A 22,229-nucleotide genomic window follows, 5' to 3' on the forward strand; every position below is an offset into this window, starting at 1 on the left:
CATGTCGGTGGTGGCAGCCTTGGCAGCCACTCAAGTCCGGTCAGTAGAGGTTGGTCGAGTTTCATGGGACATCTCTAAGATGCCCTCTGTTGTGCATTTTACATTAAATCCCACATTGGCATCAGTGTGGGTTTAATGTGCTGAGAAGTTTGATACCAAACTTTCCAGTCTTCAGTGTAGCCATTATGGTGTTGTGGAGTTCGTAATGACAAACTCCCAGCACCATATACTTTTAATGGCAGCACTGCACTTACAGTGCCCAGGAATGGTCTTGGGCACTGTAGGGGTAAAGGGCTCATGCTCCTGTACCCTCACCACTGGCAGAGGGCACCCAGCTAGAGAGGTGACTGATGTACACCAGGGCAGTGGTTTGTGGGCATGGCACACAGGGATGTGTGCCATGTTGACTCTTCACTTTGCTCTGCACCAAGGCACTCAGTCAGCAAAGGCAGTGTGTGAGTGTCAGGGTACAGGTCCTCTGAGGGTGGCACAATAAGTGCTGCAGCCCTTAGAGGCCTTCTCTGGTCACAGTGCCCTGAGTACCTGTGGTACCATTTACCAGGGGCTGACATGTGGCCAGAGATGCCAATTGGGTTTAGGCTTCAATGCAGTTTTAGGGAAGGAACATAGGCCCTGGGTACCTGATTAGCAGGAGCCCAGGGCACACTCAGTCAAAGAACATCAGCAATTCAGCAAAAAGTGGGGGCATACCATGCAAAAAAAGAGGGCACTTTCTCACAGGCCTGTAGTCAGTGACCTCCAGAACCCTGGGATTACTTCCCGCCTTCTAAAAAGACTCCTGATTTCTGTAGTAGGGGATCTCTGTTATAGTCATAATCTATGAATAGTCCCGCCCATGTGCGGGGACCCCGGAGCAATCAAAATATCTCTTAAGCTGTCCTGCATTTGAAAACCTGCAAAGACACTTAAGAGACAAAAATAATACAGCCTAATAACAACACGGCTGCACTGGCCAGCACTTCCTCTGAAGTGAAAACAAAAGCCAAAATAAAGTTTAAATGTCATTTTTATTCACATCTGACATGTTCCTTTATTGTATCACACTCCCTTCACCAAAATCCCTTTAAACAATAGAGAGGAAGGGGTGGACAGACAAGCCCTATAGGCTGTCATTATGTGTCTGCTAAAGGGATACCGTGCCTTTAAGAAACTCTCCAGAGACCCCCGGTATCCCAGGATGCACAGCCCAAGCAAGTTACTTTCAGTTCTTTTTTCCGGCTCCTGCTTGCAGGACCCTGGAGCTTGAGCTCTACCCTTTGGTTGGATATTTGGATAATATTTGATATTTTTGGATAAATAGTTTGTTCACTCGACGTCTCGCGCCTTCCTCAATTGCATCCTGCAATTTGGGGCAGTTTGGCCACTTTTAACATGGCTTTATTTGATAAGTGCCCTGAATGTGGGAGGAAGAAGGCCAAGACGGACCCACATGATGTCTGCATCCTCTGCTTGCCATCATCTCATGTCCCTGCTGCATGTGCCATCTGCAAGAACTTCTCCAAGAGGACCCTGAGGGACAGGGAGAAGATTCACCTCCAGGGACAAGAAGAGCGGCGGACAGGTGGGACTTCGGGGCTCGGAGGATCTCCTTCCCCTTCCTCTGCCCATGCTTCAGCCACTGGAGGGACCTCCGGGCAGAAACGGCGCCTACCGGCTGGTAGGTCGCGTTCGCCGTCGAAGGCGACGACGGCGAGGGATAAAGCGACGGTATGTTCGCCGTCGATCCAGGGCTCTGGATCTCGGCATTCTCGGCGTTCGACGTCGAGAGAGGGGCCGGCGAGACCCGGGACCGGGTCGCCGTTGAAGACTCCGCAGTCGACGTCGACACAACATCGACGTCATACCGAGCCCCCTGGAACGACATCGACGCCGAGACACCGGCGACTGACGTCAAAGCACAGATCGCCGTCGAGGCACAGATCGCCGTCGAGGCGCAGATCGCCGTCGAGGCGCAGATCGCCGTCGAGGCGCAGATCGCCGTCGAGGCACAGATCGCCGTCGAGGCACAGATCGCCGTCGAGGCACAGATCGCCGCCGAGGCACAGATCGCCGTCGAGGCACAGATCGCCGTCGAGGCGCAGGTCGCCGTCGAGGCGCAGGTCGACGTCGAGGCACAGATCGCCGTCGAGGCACAGATCGCCATCGAGGCGCAGGTCGACGTCGAGGCGAAGACCGACGGCGAAGCGAAGGAGATCGACGTTGAGACGAGGCTCGCCGGCGGGGCGACGAAGGTCGACGTCGAGGAGGCACCGCTAGCCGTCGACGTCGAGAGGCCGTTTGTCGAGGGGGAGACGGCGATCGGCGAAGAGACACTGTACGAGGTCGACGTTCAGTTCGACGTCGAGGACAACTGGTGACACGTCTTCGGTGATCTCAATCTCCAGTCGTGGATCTGGGAGAAGGCGGCGCTCCACCTCGCGCTTTTCGACACGGGACAGGCCCGCCAAGAAGAGAAGGGTGGACGAGAGTCTGGACAGTGCTGGTCCGGGTTCTCCTGCACGGAGTGATGGAGCCCCGCAGCCTCTCTCTCAGCCGCTGCCTCAACGTCCTCCTACACCACCTCCTCCTCCTCCACCGCCTCCTCCTCCTCCTCCTCCCACTCCTCCTCCTCCGCCTCCTCCGCCTAAGAGACCTACGCCGCCGATGCCACAGCTTCCGCCGTCTCCTCGGCGACCGGCGACTCCTAAGGCTCCACGAAGACCGAGGTCTCGCTCTCGACGTAGGTCACGGAGTAGACGCAGGTCGTCCACTCGCACAAGACACGGACGGCGGAGATATAGATCTCGTTCCAGAGGCACGAGGACGGACTCTTCTGGCACTGGACGTTTCTCTCCCTCACTGTCGGAGACACCGCCTACCCGAATCTCGCCGGTGGATGATGTTGCCACGTTCCAGGAGGTGCTGATGAGGGGAGCGGCGAAATTGGGGATCTCGGTAGCAGTCCCGGTTCCCACTACCTCGGTGATCTTTGCAACATTGCACAAGGCTCATCTGTCACGTCCCCTCCTTCCTTTGGTCCCGGGGCTGGAGGAGCCAGCCATGGAGGTCTTCTTGACACCAGCCGTGGTGAAGTCGGCTCCCTCAAGACTGCAGAAAAAGTACAGGGCCCCGGATTCGGATCCGGCGTTCCTCAGGGTGGACCCTCCCCCGGACTCGGTCATTGTGGTTGCGGCTCGTAAACAACACTCCACGACGCCCTCTTCCACGGCCCCTCCGGATAAGGAGAGTCGCAAAATGGACTCCTTGGGGAGGAGAGTGCTCCACGTCGGCCACCACGATGAAGGCTGCTAGCGCCTCCGCTCTGTTGGGTCGCTATGACCGGTCACTTTGGGACTCCTTGCAACAGTTTGCTGCCTCCCTGCCTAGGGATAAAAGGGAGGATTTCCAGGAGGTTCTGAACGAGGGCATGATGGTCTCTAACCAGATCATTAGTGCTGCGGGGGATGTGTCGTTGCTGGCGGCCCATGGGTACTGTCACGGGGTACACATGAGGAGGCATTCCTGGCTGAGGCTCGCCTCTTTGAAGCCTGAGGCGCAGCAGAAGATCGCCAATTTGCCTTTCTCCGGCGCGACGCTGTTCGGGACTCATGCGGATGACGAGATGGCCCGCATGAAGGCCGAAGCGGAGACCCTGAAGGCCGTGGGGTTGGAAAGACCCAAGGAGCAGAAGAGGTCGTTCCGCTCCTATGGCAGGCGCTATTCGAAGCAACGAGGTCAAGGGCGTCAGTCTGGTCACCAACAACAGCACCAGCAACAACAGCAACAGTTCCCCAGGCAGTCCTTTCAGAAGCGCCAGAGGGGCAGGGGACAGCATCAATCCTCGTCGGGGAACAAAGGCCCGGCCGGGTTGAAGCCCTGAAGGGTCGCTTCCCCCTCATCCGTTACCCGCTCCGGTGGGGGGGGGGAAGTATTCAACACTACCTGGCAGAGTGGAGGACAATAACTCAGGACAAGTGGGTGCTGAATATTGTTTGCAATGGATACAGTCTTCGTTTCACCAGCCCGCCTCCACAGATTCCACCAGTGCGCTCTCCCTACATGGTGCGGGAGCTCCAGCGGGAGGCGGACGTTCTGTTGGAAAAGAAGGCCATAGAAGCTGTTCCTTTGAGGCAAAAAGGAAAAGGTCTTTACTCCAGGTTCTTTCTCGTCAGAAAAAAGGACAAAAACGAGTTCAGGCCTATTCTGGATCTGCGTCAAGCAAACAAGTGGATCCGCAGAGAAAAGTTCCGTATGTTGTCCCTGCATCAGATTTACCCTCCGTTGCATCGAGGAGACTGGCTGTGCGCCATAGATCTGCAGGACGCTTACTTCCATGTGCCGATCGCACTAAAGCATCGCAAGTTCCTGAGGTTTCTGGTAGGCAACAACCATTACCAGTATACAGTACTCCCGTTTGGGCTGAAGTCTGCCCCACGGACGTTCTCCAAGTGCATGGCAGTGGTGGCGGCACACTTGCGGAAGAGCAAGGTGTTTGTGTATCCATACCTGGACGACTGGCTGATCAAAGCCTCCACGTACCGGGAAGCCCAGTGTCACTTCAACAGGACAGCTGCCTTGCTGCATCGCCTGGGACTGCACATCAACATGTCGAAGTCAGTGCCGATCCCTGTGCAGTGTCTCCAGTACTTGGGGGCCTCAGTCAATACCTTGAACGCAAGCGTGTGTCCTTCGGAGGAGAGACGCTTATCGATCCGTGGGAAGGCCCTGCACCTCCTCTCAGCCCACTCTCCTACAGTGAGGACGGTGTCTTCCTTGCTGGGGTCGATGGCTTCATGCATCTTTCTCACCCCCAATGCACGTCTGCATATGAGGCCTCTGCAGGAATGTCTGGAGGATCAAGGGGACCAGAGGCGGGGGCGTTGGGAGGACAAGATTCATCTGTCCCAACACGCTCTCCAATCTCTGAAATGGTGGTGCTCCTCAGAGAATGTTTGCAAGGGGACTCCTTTCCACAAGGATATTCCGGTCCAGACCATAGTGACCGATGCGTCTCTCCAGGGCTGGGGAGCGCATTCGGGCCCTCTTCAGATTCAGGGGATATGGTCGCAGACGGAGATGACTTGCCACATCAACTTTTTGGAACTCAGAGCAGTACACTTGGCCCTGAAGGCGTTCCATCCCTCCTTCACGACGAACTCCCTGCTTGTTCAGACGGACAATACTACTACCATGTACTACCTCAACAAGCAGGGGGGCTCCCGTTCTCGCACGCTGTCTCGGGAGGCACAGACGATCTGGAATTGGCTGGTGGCCAGGAACCGGACGATCACGGCAACCCATCTGCCGGAAGTGCAGAATGCCCAAGCCGATGCGCTCAGCAGGTTTGTTAAAGAAAATCATGAGTGGGTGCTAAACGACGACGTGCTCAGAGACGTCTTCGCAGAGTGGGGCACTCCGGATATCGATCTGTTCGCTACGGCAGAAAACAGCAAATGCCGCGACTTCACGTCCAGGTACTACCAACCAGGGACACTGGGGAATGCCCTATGGATCAGCTGGTCCAACAGCTTTCTCTACGCCTTTCCACCCATTCCCCTGATTCCGGCGGTGCTGATCAAGCTGTCGCAATCCAGAGCCAGGATGATCCTGATTGCTCCGGAGTGGCCGAGGCAATGGTGGTTCACCGACCTTCTTCACCGGTCTGTTCTGCCCCACAGGCGCCTGCCGTGTCGGCCGGACCTTCTCACGAAGTTCGGAGGGCAGATGGTTCACCCCAATCTCTCGTCCTTGAGTTTGGCAGCATGGCTCCTGAACTAGTGCAGTATGGACACTTGAACCTACCCCAGGACTGTATGGAGATTTTGAAAGAGGCGAAGAGACCGTCTACGAGGACGTCTTATGCCTATAAGTGGAAGAGATTCTGTTTATGGTGCAAGGCGAAGGACATTGACCCTACATCCTGTAAAGATGTTATTTTGCCTTATCTGCTGCAGTTAGCTCAATCTGGGCTTAATTTTCAGTCTATCAAAGTTCATCTCGCAGCTTTGACTGCGTATAGAAAGGGCCCTTCCCAAACCTCATTTTTTCAAATCCCTGTGATTAAAGATTTTTTGGAGGGTTTGCGTAAGGTGTTTCCCCCTGTTAGACGACCTTCGCCACCATGGGAATTGAACGTGGTGTTGTCCAGATTGATGAGGGAGCCTTTTGAGCCTATCCATAAGGCTTCTTTGCAGCATTTGTCATGGAAAGCTGCCTTCCTTGTGGCCATTACATCGGCCAGGAGGGTAAGTGAAATTCAGGCTCTGTGTTGTCAAGAGCCGTAAACTGTGTTCCATGCTTCTAAAGTGGTAATGCGTACTCATCCTAAATTTTTGCCTAAAGTGATATCAGAGGGGCGTGGCCAAGATGGCGGCGTGAACGGACGCTTTCCCTGCCGGCTCCCGCTCTACTGGGCCCCAGATCCCGGTATAATTGCTGTTTCTCCCCCCAAACAGCGTTGAGCAGTGGCGGCAGCGATACCGGAGCACAGACGGAGGCGGTGATCCCGCTGGTAGCCTTTGGGAAGCCTGGACAGGAGGTGACTCGCCGTCGGAGAGGAGACGCAGGGACGGGGCGGAGCATAGAGCCAGCCGGGCAAGAGCGGCCCCGGCCGAGACTCAAAGCGAGAGCCCGGTCTTGCGAGCGGGGTCTCGCAGAACGCAGTGGAGCACGGAGAAGGAGCAGCCCCGTGTTCGGGACAAGCCGGAAGAAGGGCCACCGAGGGCCGGAGAGCCCCCCCCGCATCAGAAGACTCTAGGAGCGGCGGTGGAACGGGAGGGCCTACGGGGAGGCCCACGCTGAGACCCGGCGGCGGTTAGCGGAGCGGGGCTCCCGCGACCGAGGGAGAGACGGAGACGTAGCGTCAACTGTGCGCCAGGGAGAGGTGCCAGGACCTAACGTGCACTGTCGGCGCTCACCGGACTGCGTGGGAGGAGGCCCCGTGAGGCGCGGAGGAAGCGGGCCCGGCTGCTCGACCTCGACCCCTGCTGCCCGGAGCGGAGGCGGTCGGACTCACGATTGAGGGACCCGAGTGAGGCACGGCGCCAGCAGCAGACGAGGGGGTGCCTGAGGCCCCGAAGGTACGCGCCCCGCTTCGGACTGGCCCAGAGTGGCGTAGAGACAGAGAGCGACGGCTCAGGTGCGAGGGACCGGAGCAGCAGTGGAGGCAGGGGGTCAGCCCCACAGCGGGGTGGCTGGCTCCATAGAGCACCAAGCGAGTGGACGCGTGAATCCAGGGGCGCCGCAGACAAGCTCCGACACGCGGGCACAGCGCATAGCACCCTGCAGGCGGCGATCAGAGGGAGAACGTACACGGAAGAGACCAGAGTATCCCGGGGCTGGAGGAGGCAGCCAGCCTGGGCCCACTGATCGGGGAGCGGTAGCCATCGGGGGGAGAAGAGCGCGGCGGCCAAGAGCCCAGCTGGGCCAGGAGGTGAGGTGTGGCTTCGCAGAAGGGGGCCCGGCCATAACTTGGGGGCCTGAACGAGACGCGACGGAGCGGAAAGAGCGGCCGCCTAGGAGCGGAGGAGGGTGACCGAGGGACAGAGGCCTCCACCCAGCCCCACAGTCCTCAATGGGATCAGGCCGTGGCGCACGCGCGGCTCCGGGGGCACCGGGGTCGTATCTCTGCCCTTCGGGGAGGTCTGAACCAGCCGCTACGCAGCAGCAGACAGCGGAAGGAACCCACACGCTCCCGGGCAAGATTGAAGCGGCACGCAGAGCCCTGGACGGCGGACAGGGCAGGGGCCTGGCACGGTGGACTTGAGGGACCCAGCATTCCCGGCCTTCGGAGGGAGGCGCGGTAGCCGTTGAGAGGTCAGGAGTGGTTTGGACGGAGGGTTCCTTGCAGAGCCGCAGAAGACCGCGGGCCCCGCGGACAGGAGAGGGGTCCGGCCAACGGGGGGCCTAGCCTGGTCTCCTCCTCGACATGGCGGGCAGCAAAGGTGGCCGTAAGGGGGAGCGCACACTCCCCGAGCTCCTCGGCAGGACTCAACACAGAACCGACAGGGGGCTGCCCTCGCCTGGGTCCGCCGGAGGCTCGGGGGGGGCGGCTAACGGAGAGCCCCCGGTCACCAGGTCCTTTATGGAGTCCCTATTTAGCTCTCTCCGGGAGGACTTTCAAACCCTGAAAACGGAAGTGGCGGGGGAAGTACGAGAGCTACGCCGGGAGATGGACGGCCTAGGAGAAAGAGTGGCCGCGGTGGAAGATTCCGGCCAGAGACGAGACGAAGAATTTGAATCCCTACAGCAGGAGGTGCTGCGCCTCCGGGACCAGCAAATTGACCTCCAAGCGCACGCGGAGGATCTCGAAAACAGGTCACGGAGGAATAACGTCCGGGTCCGAGGTGTGCCGTCCAAGGAGGAAGGAGCGGATGTGGCGGGATATATACGCGACCTGTTTCGAGAGGTTCTGGGCGAAGGAGAGGACTTTCCCATCCGCATAGACAGGGTGCATAGGGTGGGCCCCCCTCGGAGAACATCGGCGCCGCCCCCGGACATCCTCGCCTTTCTGCCGGACTTCACGCTTAAGGAACGCATCCTAGCAGAGGCACGGAAGCGGCCATCACTGACCTTCAGGGGACACCCGGTGGCCCTCTACCAGGACTTATCAGTTATCACATTGCAAAAGCGGAAATCTTTTAAAATCGCCACGGACTTTCTCAGAGAGCATGGAACGCCGTATGCATGGGGAAACCCCTTCCGGCTCATTTTTAGGTGGAACGGAACTGTGTATCACCTCAGGTCCCTGCAGGAAACGTGCGGAGTCCTGGGCATCACCGCATCAGAAGAGGACGAAGCGACACTACAGCGAAGAGGGCGCTCCGGGGGGAATGGCTGGCAGCGCGTCTCCAGGAGACGGTCCCGGGGGCGCTCAGAGAGACCGGACTCGCCCACCATCAGAGCTGGCATGGACAGTGCGGTGATGGAAGTGGCGGAAAACAACGGCGCCCACGTTGTGGCGCTCACTGCATGAATCACTCCGGGGGGAGACCGATTTTGCCATCTTCAACTTGCAGGTTTGGGGCCTGGGGGGGGGAGGCGGGCAGGGGAGGGCGGGTGGCTAGACGTCCACTTGATTATCCTACCACAGTCTGGTTGCCAGGGGGACTGGACTTGGACTATGAAGTTCTGGGGATGGGGGAAGGGAAAGGGGAGTCGCAGCCCTAAGTTAATGGCACGTTGCCAGGGGGAGGGGTTGGGGGACAGGCGGGGTGGTAGTTGGGGGGGGGGGAGGGGGGGAGGGAGGGGGGCTGAGGGGCTCCAGGGGCGGGAGAGAGGGGGGACAGGGTGGGAGGGGGGGGGTCCAGTGCGTGTCCAAAGTCCCGATTATGGTGGCGGAGCTTAGGGCCCGAGTCAGCGGGCAGCAGAAGGGAGGCATGGCTACAGGGCGGCAGCTATCTCCTCCAAGGATGGCCACGACTCTTAACATTGTGTCGCTTAACGTCAGGGGTCTCAATAACCCAGTCAAACGGCGGGCAGTTCTGTCTCTATTGGAGAACACTCAGGCTGATATCTGTCTGCTCCAGGAGACACACTTAGTACCCCGAGACTGCCTCCGGCTCCGCTCCCGCGCGTTCCCTTCGCAATTCTTCTCATCTAACAGCATGAAAACGGCGGGGGTAGCGATTCTGGTGGCCCGCCGCTTTAGAGGGGAGGTCCTCAATAAACAAGCGGAACAAAAAGGCAGGCTATTGGCATACAGGTTCAGAATAGCAGGCCTCTCAGTTACGATAGGGTCCCTTTACAGCCCAAATGACCGGCAGGAACCCTTCCTTAGATCTGCCATAGGGGAGATTATGGCAACGCCGGACAGGCATATTATTGTCGGGGGAGACTACAACATGGTCTTTGACACGGCCCTAGACAGATCGGCTCACCGCTCCCCGCAGGTAGGGGAGTTCTCCGCTGGCTGCAAGGCCCAGCTGGCAGAGCTGGACCTACATGACCTATGGCGCCGCCTGCATCCCACCGCTAGGGATTACTCCTATTACTCGCATGCGCACAAAACGTACGCTCGGCTAGATCATTTTCTGGTAACGGGACCAATGTACTCTTTGGCCACCTCGGCAGAAATGGGGGTGATCTCCATGTCAGACCATGCCCCGGTTATGGTGACGTTTACTGTGCCACCGGTGGTCAACACCCCCACGGACCTGGCGGCTCCGAGACGCTCTGCTGTACAGGAAGGAGGTAGTCACACAGGTCACGGCGGCGATCCGGGATTACCTCGCACATAACGAGGACTCCGGCACATCCAGAGCAACCCAATGGGCGGCTTTAAAAGCAGTCCTGAGAGGGGAATTTATTGCGATCTCCGCGGCAGATAACAAGGCTAGGCAGCAGAAGCGGGAGGAACTCACCCAGAGGGTCCACGAGCTGGAGCAGATGCACTGCCGGACGGGGGCCCCCCGGGTTTGGCGGCAGCTCAAGGAGGCGAGGAAAACGTTGACGGCGCTAGACATGGACCGCGCGGAGTATGCGGCGCTGCGCTTACGGCATGCCTACTACGTGGGGGGAGACAAATGCGGCAAACTACTGGCGAGTAAGCTCCGGGAGGTGCGACAGCGGCAGAGGGTGAAGGAGCTCATTAGCCCGACGGGCATGCTAGTCACGGAGGATGCTGCCATGGCAGATCTCTTTCGCCGGTACTACGCCGACCTCTACGCCGGGGAGTCCCCAAACGCTCACGCGACGCACGAATACCTGGACTCGGTTTCCTTGTCGTCCCTGACGGCCTCTCAGGCGGAGGCCCTAGATAAGGACATTAGGATAGAGGAGGTGGTTTCGGCCATCGCCCGGCTTAAGCACGGTAAGTCGCCGGGCCCGGACGGCTACTCGTCCCTGTTTTACAAAACGTTTTGTACAACACTGGCACCGGTCCTTACACGTCTTTTTAACACCTTCGCGGACCCGGGGGCCATCCCGTCGGATTTGCTGCAGGCGGCCCTGGTGGTCCTCCCCAAACCAGGGAAGGACAGAACGCAGTGCGGGTCATATAGGCCGATTTCTCTTTTAAATATTGACCTCAAGCTGTACACTGGTATATTAGCGGCGAGACTGGCCCCGCATCTACCGGGCATCCTCGATCCGGATCAGGCGGGTTTCGTTCCCGGAAGGCAGACGGTGGACAATACCAAGAGGATTACCCACCTCATTGAAAAAGCGTCGCGGATCCCAGGGGAGAGAATGCTGCTAGCGGTGGACGCGGAGAAGGCGTTCGACCGCGTCCACTGGCCGTATCTAGAACAGGTACTGGTGAAAATAGGGATGGGGGAGAAGTTTCGCCGCATGGTACTCAATTGCTACCAATCCCCATCGGCCGTGGTACGAGTGAATGTGCAGAGTTCCAAGTGCTTTGCCATTGAGAGAGGCACGAGGCAGGGATGCCCGCTGTCACCCTTGCTTTTCGCTCTCTACATGGAGCCCTTTGCTCAACGAATTCGGGATAACGCGGCAGTGAGGGGAATGCAGTTTGGCGGTTTTTGCCACACAGTCAGCCTATACGCCGACGATGTCATACTGTCCCTCGACGACCCACTACAGGCCTTGCCGGCGTGCATAACGGAGCTCAATGCCTTTGCGACGGTCGCGGGGTTCAAAATGAACATGGGGAAATCGGTAGCTCTAGACCTCTCCCTCTCACGGGCAACCAGAACTCTTCTGCAGCGTCAGGTGTCGATCATCTGGTCGTCGGATACCGTCCCCTATCTGGGAATTAAGCTGTCTCCCACGTTGCCCGCTATGGTGGCGGTGAACTACACTGCGCTCGGCAAGAAAATACAGGGGGAACTAACCCGCTGGGACCGCAATACCCTCTCATTGCTGGGCAGGGTGGCGGCGGTCAAGATGATGATCTTACCCCAGGTTTTGTATCTATTCCGAGCGCTGCCGCTTCAGCCCCCGGCCGGATGGCTCCGGAAGACGCAAGCCGACCTCGGTCGCTTTATCTGGCAAGGCAAGAAACCCCGGATGAGGAGAGTGCTCTCGATGCTGGCGCCGGAGGCGGGCGGACTGGGGATTCCGGACCTCCGCAAATATTTTCAGGCGACGCAACTGCGCTATTTAGTAGAATGGAGCAAGTGGGAGTCTGACAAACACTGGCTCTTCCAGGATCAGGCGGTCGCGGGCAGGCCCCTGCAGGAGGTGCCGTTTCTGCGTAGAGAGCACCGCCCCGCTAACCTGTACGCCTCCTTCATTACTCGAGTACCACTGCGGGTGTGGGACGCCACCAACGTCACACACGCCCTCACGACCTTCCCCTCGCCGCTGACGCCCCTGGTAGATAACCGTGACTTTACCCCAGGGATGGAGAGAGGCGCGTTCGCTCACTGGCGCGCGGCGGGCTGCAGGGCTTTATGTCATCTGTATGACACGGAAGGGGTGCTTCCCTTTCAGGATTTCCGACAGACATATGCATTCCCAGAGCCGGAGAGGATGCGCTACTTGCAGGTGCGACACTGGGCGCTGCAGCCCCAGGTCCGAGAGTCGGCGGACAGACGACTCCTTCCCTATGAACGCTGGCTCCTGTCGCGGACCTCAGGTACTAAACTTATAAGCGACCTCTACCAGTTTCTCCAAACGCCCCCGTCACATTTTTACAACCCAGGGAGGGAAAGGTGGGAAAAAGAATTAGGCAGAACCATGAGTCACGAAGAATGGGGAGGGATAGCCTACAGGGCCCGGCACTCGGCGTACCATACGGGCCTCACAGAAACCTTCACCAAAATTTCAATCTATTGGTATTACACCCCTGAACGCATCCACGCTATGGACCACAGTAAAGAGGATAAGTGCTGGCGGGGATGTGGGCAGGTGGGGACACTTACACATCTCCTATGGGATTGCCCTCTCTTGGGCACCTATTGGCAAGAAGTGCTGGATGACGTAGACTCCCACTTTGATGTTGAGCTGCCACGCCTGCCGGTCTATGTTCTGCTAGGCCTCCCGAATCCACTGATGTACCCACTGAAATCCCGTAGAGGGAGGCAAATCGCCATCGCACTGGGGTCGGCGGTTCAGAATATTCTGTCACACTGGCGCACGCCCACGCCCCCCTCGGTCACGGGCTGGCTCCACAGACTGTGGCACGTATTGGGTATGGAAAAGATGTCGCTGGCGGCAGCGGGCGAGGCAGATCGGTTCACGGACCTATGGCAGCCGTTCCAGTCGTTACTGGTCACGGAATTTAGAGAGCTGACCTGCCCACGCTATCTTCGGCTTCTAGGGCTCACCACGCAGGCGGAGGACGCCTCCTGAGGACTACCGACAGGGGCCACTTGCGAGGAACGGAGGGCGACCTCCTAGTAGGCTTGACGACACGCACTGGACGACGAGGGAGGGTGGAGGGAAGGGGCGGGGAGGGGCAGGGGAGTGGGAGTGGGGGGGACTCTGGGGGGATGTTCTACGGTTTTGGTTTGTTGTTTTGGTTCCGGATGTATCGAAGCCGGAGTTGCCCCTTAAGGCAGCCCTGGGGCGGGTAGCCTCATAACCAGTATGGACTCTTAGCCTTCACAGGGGAATATCTGTTCCAGCCACGCCCATGGGGGGGGGGGGGGGGGGTTCCCCAGGGGTGGGCCCCATTGGTCAGCCCCGAAGGGGGCAATTGCCACACCCTGAGGAGAATTTGGAGACCCGCTTGACTGTTGCATTTTAGACGCGGCCGGCCCCAAGGGGTTGTAGGCGACACGCTGTGTATAAAGGGGATCGGCCTGGGGGGTTCGAACGGGGATCCTGGGGGGGTTGACTTACAGGGGCTGTGATCCGCCGGCCCGCAGGGTTGTAGGCGCCAGCTGTTGATGTAGATTCGATACTTTGTTTCCTTTAATAAAAAACAGATTTAATCCTAAAGTGATATCAGATTTCCATGTACATCAAATGATAACTTTGCCTACAGTTTTTTCAGCATCCCTCCTCTCCGGCGGAGAGGTCTCTGCATTCACTAGATGTGCGTAGGGTGTTGAAATTCTATCTAGATAAGACAAAAGACATCCGCAGGTCGGATCAACAGTTTGTAAATTATGGTTCAGTAAGAACTGGTCTAGCTACCTCAAAACAGTCCATCTCTAGATGGATTGTGTCCTGTATTCAGCTTTGTTATCAGAAAGCTAATAAGACGTTAGGGGGTAAGCCTACAGCGCATTCGACTAGGGGCAAAGCAGCTACTACAGCTTTGCTTAGGAATGTTCCAATTGCTGACATTTGTAAGGCTGCCACCTGGAAGTCGGTCCATACGTTTACAAAGCATTACTGCCTGGACTCTGATGCTAGGGCAGATGCGCAGGTTGGACAGGCTTCGCTGAGGAATTTGTTTGCACAGTGATTTGTTGGGGTTTGGGTCTTACTCCACCGCTGTTTGTTGGTTGGGATGGGCTTGCCATTCTATTCATAGATTATGACTATACACAGAGATCCCCTACTACAGAAGGAGTAGTTTCTTACCTGTAACTCCAGTTCTGTAGTAGGGGTATCTCTGTTATAGTCATAAGCGACCCTCCCTCCTCCCCGGTGGAGTAATTCTGACAGTATCAGGCCTGTTGTTATACACCTTCAAAAAGAACTGAAAGTAACTTGCTTGGGCTGGGCATCCTGGGATACCGGGGGTCTCTGGAGAGTTTCTTAAAGGCACGGTATCCCTTTAGCAGACACATAATGACAGCCTATAGGGCTTGTCTGTCCACCCCTTCCTCTCTATTTTTTAAAGGGATTTTGGTGAAGGGAGTGTGATACAATAAAGGAACATGTCAGATGTGAATAAAAATGACATTTAAACTTTATTTTGGCTTTTGTTTTCACTTCAGAGGAAGTGCTGGCCAGTGCAGCCGTGTTGTTATTAGGCTGTATTATTTTTGTCTCTTAAGTGTCTTTGCAGGTTTTCAAATGCAGGACAGCTTAAGAGATATTTTGATTGCTCCGGGGTCCCCGCACATGGGCGGGACTATTCATAGATTATGACTATAACAGAGATACCCCTACTACAGAACTGGAGTTACAGGTAAGAAACTACTCCTTCTCTTGAACAGCGGATCTGTCCAGAAGAAAACCAAGTTTAAAGACCAAAGCTCTGCCTGTGGAACCGTGAAGTTGACCACCTCTACACCCACGGCCCGAGTCCGGGAGGCCCATAAGTCCAGAAAAGGTTCCCCAGCGATCCTGAGCAAGAGAACCTTGTGAGTGGACCACTGCCGGACTCCACGTTGATGCCTGCAGCCTGTGCATGACGACCCCCCCAACCACATTGATAAGCTGACTACCTACGCCAAAGGACACGCCTACACCTAGAGCCCCTGGGCCATGGGTAGATCGAACGACCGTGTTCTGATGCCCCAGCACATCCCAGCTTACCCTTGCTGCTGTAGGTTTCCATTGATCGCCCACCAGGCCTGAGCCTGCAGCTTTTTTCCAAGTTTGAGATTCCCCAGTCGTTTGCATTGGGCGCCTGACGCTGTGTTGGCACTCTGCACCCGGCCGCCCCTGTTGTGCTGGAGTTGTAAGTTTGGTGCTGCCTGGTGGCCTCCCCCGCTCCCCGTTCTTACCTTAACCTCGGGAGACTGGGTCCCAAAATTGTGCTACTCGCCTGCGAGTAGTACAACTTTGAATGCCCCCTTTCCCCATTGGATAACATTGGCACCAGATCCAGAGTTTGACCTCTGCACCCGGCCACCCCAGTGCCGCTGGTGGTGCAGAGAGTTCATTTACCTGAACCATGCCTGGTATTGATTCTTAATCCAAAAGCTCAATACCGTAAATTGTTTACTTACCTGCATATTGCTGATTGTGTTTCCTCCTAATGGAAAACATTGTACTGAGTCTACTCTTGACATACAAAAACAGTGATATTGCAAAACATATTTTACTGCAACTAAGTATTTTTGGTTCTATAAAATAAATATACTAAAAGTAATATTTTTACATACCATTGGTCTCGCATTTAGTCATTGAGTGTGCGTAATCATAACTTGCCTGTCTGTGTACAACAAATGCTTAGCACTGTCCTCTAATAAGCCTGACTGCTCACCCACACTGCCACAGAAGAGGGCATTAGTATTGTCTACTTTAGCCTCTGTAAAGCCTCTGGGATCAACCAGACACGGTCAGCACTATACCTTACTTTGGTGTAGTATACACAGAGCCAGCTTCCTACCCACTCTACATCCGATGTTACAGTGGTCCTTGGTATTGAACCATGTCGTGGAATTTTTTTCACCGTTTAGCGGCAATGCTCTTAACACTAAAACTAGCAATGTGGTATGTATAAGGGCTCAACGGGGCATGTTTTGAGTGTCCATGTTTATCCTTGCAGCTTTCGCTTTTTTTTATAAACAGAGCCTGTTCCTTCTGCTTCCTTTTCTCCCTTTGATATTTTTCTGCATATCTTTAGTCAAACAGATCTTGGAAAATAATCACCATTGAAAACCTTTGTATCACGTTATTTGGGGAGCTTCTAATTAGTTTAGCATTGGTCTTTTTTTGTATTTATGAAATTTGACTGTTGTTCCTCAGCACTACTGGAAGCTGCTGCCAGATTTGAAGAACTGCGGACTCAGAAGGAGATCAGACAGCTGCAGGAAGACAAAAAGAATGACAAGAAGCCCCCTCCATATAAACACATCAGGGTAAGGGCATATTATTTTAAGAGTTGCTCATCATTCTGAATTAGGTTGTTTGACATGACTTTGGAAGGTGGCTGTGCATTTCTCTTCCAACTCTCATGCTTACAAATGGAATTAATTGTATTGTGAAACATTTTGAAAGGTAAATGGTCATGACTTTTATGAAGTGTGTTATGTGAAATGAAATGTTGCTTGTTGGTTACAAATGTTCCTCTGGATACACACACATGCTCTCCATATTCCTGACATCTGTTGTTGGGCACAGATGTTCGCAAGTATTTTAATTCGAAGAATTTTCTGTTCACGAGGTACCTCAGATTGTTTTTTTCTGCTTTCTTGTTCCAGTGCTATCATAAATTTAACTTGGTAATTCATTTGTTGACCAGCTTTAGGTGTGTAACCTCTACCTGTCTCCAGAGATCAAGAAGGGGTCCCACTCATGGTTTAAGTTGTTCAATTGCAAGAAACTATTTGTTACTGATGCAAACTCATATGACCGCTTCAAAACTCACCCAAAACACTGTACCTGTCAGACCCGGAGGCATAATCAGCGCTGAACAAGAAACGCCTGGGCGTTCAGGTATCCAGCCTGTGCAGGGAGACCAAATCTGATACTTTGTCCTCCAGCTTTTTGAACTCCCATTCCTCCAGATCCCAGTTAAAACTACCCCTTGAGCTTCCATTCCTCCATGCTCACTCAAAGATCAACCCCAAGGAGAGTCTGGCATTCAGCCTTAAGGCAGTTGACAAAAGGTAGCCACCTTCAGGTCTGGCTCCAGGCTCTTGAACCTCTCTGCCGTGAGAGACCCCCTGGTTTCCAGGAAATCCTCCTGCAAACAGCAACAACAATAGTCATAGAGAGGGCAGCACAGCACTACAGTGGTATACACCACATGGTTTAGAGGAGGTGTAATTCAGCATAAACAACTAAAAGGACTCAGTCACGGTTAGGGTCATCTCCCCGTGGATTGAGAAGAAATATAAGCCATCCCCAGACAACCAAGTATTCACCAGGGACCAAGTCCTGCCTCTTATGTTTTTTGGTTTGTTGTGCAGACGAGTTGAAAGAGAGAATCCACAGAGGCAACAAGGGACTCGTCTTCAGATAAGGAGAGCTAGAAAATTGATGCTTCTTGATGAAGCATGTAGCTGTGGGGGCAACAGTTCAGTGGAGGATTGCCAGTTAATTTGGACTTCTCTCCAGATATGATCACCATCCATGGGAGGAGCAGGGGGAGTTGGTGAGGCACCTCCCTGAACCCTACTACAAATTGGAGCAAGAAATGGTTGCAGAAGTGAAAGTCATCTTGAGTGCAAACATTTGTTGTACTAAGAACTCAACTGACAGCACCTCCGAAGAGATCAATACAATCATCATTCTCAGATGTTCTGACTGGCAAATAGTCCAAGGCTTTGGACTGGCAGTTCAAGAGCACCTCATCAGCTTCTCGTTGGATAGGTAACATATGTTTGGCTCTCAGGTCGAACCTGTGCTCAAAAATTGAAAAGGATACAGACTGCCAAAGTCATGGGTGCACTGAAGACCCAAACACCCAGGTCTGCCTTCCACAAACAGCAGGTGAGAGAAGGCCCTAAATCATTCACTCCTACTTAGAGGTAGTGACCTCACTCAAAGGCAGTCATTTCAGGGCACTCAGGGACCCAAGTGTTTTTTGCAGTAGTAGAGGTAGCTCCATCACACAACACCTGTCAAAGGAAGATTGAGGTTATTCCTTCCTTAGTGGGAGGAAATAACCTCTGACAGTTTGGAGCTCTCTGCTGTACAGCGGGGGTACTGCCTGGATTTCACTTCATCCCACCAAACATACCACTTTGTTGTTAAATAATGAGTTGAGGCCATCTACAACTGTTACAGGAAGAAGTGCAAGCTCTCTTCACCAGAGTTGCCTTCATACCGATGCCCCCTCACCAGCTGAGTAAGGTAGTTTTCTCCCTGTACCTCCTGATCCCTAGGAAGGATGGAACCCTGTGGCCTATCCTAGACCTCAGGCCTCTAAGCTGCTACTGAACGTAATTTTGATGCTCTGCACAGGAGATCACATAGTGACCTACAACCTCAAAGACTCCTACTTCGAGATCCCCACACATGAGAGACTTGTCTGCTATCTGCACTTTGTGGTGAGTGTTCAACACTCCTGATTCCAAAGTCTACCCCTTGTTGTCACAACAGTCTGTAGGTATGAAATACCTAGCAGTCATAGCTGCACATTTGCAAAAATGCAATTCACGTCTTTCCTTAACTGGACGATTGTCTTGTAAAAAGTGCTAGCGGAGAGTAATGCCTAGAACGCACTCAGATGGCAGCATCACTGTTATACAAAATGTGGTATCTTAAGCCGCAGTCGATCCAACCCCTTCTAGGGTCTGTGCTAAATGCGGTCACAGATGCCTCACTCATAGGTGTGTAGCACTTCTCAACCACGACTGATACCTCAACACTACAACAACAGAGTTGCCACATCAACTATCTGGAACACATAGCAATCAGATTGCCGCTCAGATTTTTACAGACTCATCTGAGTCAAAACAATCCTTAGAAAAATGGACAACCCGACTGCAATATGCGACATCCAGAAGAAAAAGGTGTGTGGGGGGGGGGGGGTACGAGTGCTCCAGCTGTCAGCTGTATCTCAAAACATTTGGCAATTGGGCAATTCTGAATTTCATTGAGCTCCTAGTGGAGCATTTGCTGGGGTGGACATCGACTTTGCAGACATGTCATAGAGGGCATGTCATTAAGTCCATGAATTGGAGATAAATCCCCAACCCCTTCATAGGTACTTTTACCAATTGGGCATTCCCTCACTCTACCTGTTAAGCATTGCACAAAAGGACAAAATCTTGCCTCCAGGTACCGACACTCCAGGGCAATGCACTGTGAATTAAATGGTCAGGGATATTTGCCTATGCTTTTCCACCACTGCTCTTAGCCCATGTGTTGTGCAAAAAATGAGAAAAGTATCCTTGGCCCTCATTTTGGTAGTAATACTTGTCGAGACAGCCCTGGTATTTAATGCTGTAGAAAATGTTGATACATCCTTGTGAACAACTTCTGCTGAGACCAGATCTACTGACTGCTCTAGAGTGAGCTCAGACAACTGGCCTTCAGGCTGCTGAATCTTGCTCTTGAGGTCTTAATTTGGCCATCTCAAACTTCAAAGAAGTGTATTCCAGTGCTGCGTGAAGCAGGTAAACTTACCACACATGCTTCCATGTAGCAACATGGACAAGATTTGTCCATTACGGTTTGGGTAATGAAATAGATTCCCTTTAAGCAGTTGTGCAAGAGATTATCTGCTATATTTAACGTCAGCAAAAAGTGGTGTTGCATAATCCTTTAATCATTTAAATTTAGCTGCAGTATCTTTCTTCTTTCAAAGCAGAGAACATTTGTTTCTTCATCGTAGGATCTTCATTGGTTGTTATAAACACTACAATAATTCCACGCTGCCTGCATGGGCCATGGAGCACTTTTTCATATATGAACAATCCATTTTAAAATCCTATAAGGTGTTCATGTCCATCTGGTGTCATGATTCTGCCACACACTGGAGGGCTGACAGCTTAGTTGGACTGCTTTCCAGGTACAGCAGGGCAAATTTCGATGAAATGGAGGAACTTCTCCAGCACCTCTTTGGGCTGTATAGGTAGTGTGGGCAAGAGCTGGTTACAGAGGGCAATACTATCTCAACTGCCACCATGCACTGCACTCTAGACGCAGCCAGTCCCGCGGTAAGGGTAATACAAGCATCCTGATCAGGCATCACTCCTGGCTCTATCTCTGGCTTGAAGTCAGAAGTACATCATCATCTACTGAACCTGCCATTCGAGGGTTAACCCCTCTTCGGACCACAGGTGGGCCAGATGCTTGAAAATCTCAAGAAAGACATGGACTCAGCCAAGGTGATGGAAGTACTTAAGACTTCCCCTCCTTTATGGTCCTTTCACACGGCACAGCACAGGGTAGGCAGTAAGATCACTGCCCCAAACTCGTCCCCCTCCTGCCAAACGAAGCATCAGCAATACCACCAAAGGTCAATACAGGGGTATCATGAAGAGGGTACAGAGGTAACAACAACAGGGGTAGGGGCAAAGGAGGCTCAGCCAAAAAATCCCTCCCCGCAAACACTAGAGCCTTTATTAGGAAGACGTTCAGTCGCTAATCTTCCAAGGGGCAATAGAACCAGTGGCTTTGTGGCATCACTGCAAGCAGGTGTACTCCTTGTACTTTCTCAGCCCAAAGAAGTTCGGTCTCTAAGGCCAATATTCGACTCCAGACCTGTCAGCAAGTAGATCCTTTCAGAACAGTTTCACATGGTCACTGTGCTGGATGTCATCCCTCTGCTGCAGCAGGGTGACTTCATGACTGCCCTTGATCTGAAGAAAAAGACTTACCCCTGTCAGGCAAGAGTACAAGCATTCCAGTGGTTTTCTGCCTCGTTTTCAGCCTAATCATCAATTGACACTCACAGCGGCTATGCGCCTTCTTGGAATGATTGCCTCATGCAAGTCCCTATGCTGTGCTTCACATGTGTGCGTTCCAGTGATGTCTTTCAGAACACTGGTCACAAGTGAAGGGTCACTGGGAGGATCTAATGTTGATACCGTTCAAACGAGCCCTGAAGACCTGGATATTTGGTCTTTCCGACGCCCATTCTCTTGCCCTTATCTAGTTAGTACAGTACAGTCAACCCGGTTATCTTCAGCGCCAGGAGGCTCCGTCTGGAGTGACAGTTGCGCTATATAAGCTCACCTTTCATTCATTCATTCATACGGGTTAGCATCTATCTATCTCTCCAGTGGTGGAACAGCAGCAATCTGTTGCAGGGACGGCCCTTCATAGACCCGGTACCGCAGGTGACCATCACCAAGGACGTCTCGCACTCAGGGTGGAGAACGCATCTTCAGCAGCTGGCCGTTTAGGGAACGTGATTGCCACAAACAAAGGGGCCTCCACATCAATTACCTCGAGCTCCTGACTTTCCAGCGGGCTCTCAAGGCCTTCTTTAACCAGGTTCAGCACTAGGTAGTCTTGATAAAAACAGACAACATAACCAGCATGTATTCTCTCCAAAAGCGAGGCTGCACACAGTCATTGCATCTGTCAGCGTTGGCACGAAGCATTTGGCATTGGGCACTTCACAACTGGATACACCTGTTGGCAGAGTACCTTCCGGGAGTGGACAACGATTTTTCAGGCCTACTCAGCAGGATGCAGCACCAAGTCTATGAATGGGATCTCAACCCACAAGTCTTACTCCTATGCTTACGCTGTTCCAGAGTTCGACCTCTTCGACACCACCCAAAATGCCACCGTCGCACTGTCCATGGGCAATGCTCTATACATGTATTGGTGAGGGATCTTTGCCTACTCTTTTCTTCCTCTCCCACTTATTCCCTATGTGGTTTGGAGGTTCAGCAAACTTTACTCACTCTCATCCGGGTGGCTCCCACATGGACTAGACAACCATGGTTTTGCAGCGTGAATCTTTCTGGATTCACTATGCTGTGCATTATTCCGCGATCTGGTGGTTGGGTCCGGATTCGTAGTCTTTCTTCTTTTTTTTTTTTTTGTTTTGTTTTTTGTAGCCCAGGTGG

At 53.8% G+C, this 22,229-nt stretch overlaps 1 protein-coding gene across 2 annotated transcripts in view; it reads left to right on the forward strand.

The window, feature by feature from the left end:
- The window catches only part of NSD1 (nuclear receptor binding SET domain protein 1), a 1,235,760-nt gene that overhangs the window by 1,125,399 nt on the left and 88,132 nt on the right, over positions 1-22,229 (forward strand). For both annotated transcript variants that reach the window (XM_085618316.1, XM_085618317.1), the window contains exon 17: positions 16,501-16,613. In XM_085618316.1, coding sequence (XP_085474442.1) covers positions 16,501-16,613 — 113 coding nt within the window. The remainder of the gene's footprint in view (positions 1-16,500; positions 16,614-22,229) is intronic.

Source organism: Triturus cristatus, chromosome 7 (genome assembly GCF_964204655.1).
Source record: "Triturus cristatus chromosome 7, aTriCri1.1, whole genome shotgun sequence".
NCBI lineage: Eukaryota > Metazoa > Chordata > Amphibia > Caudata > Salamandridae > Triturus > Triturus cristatus.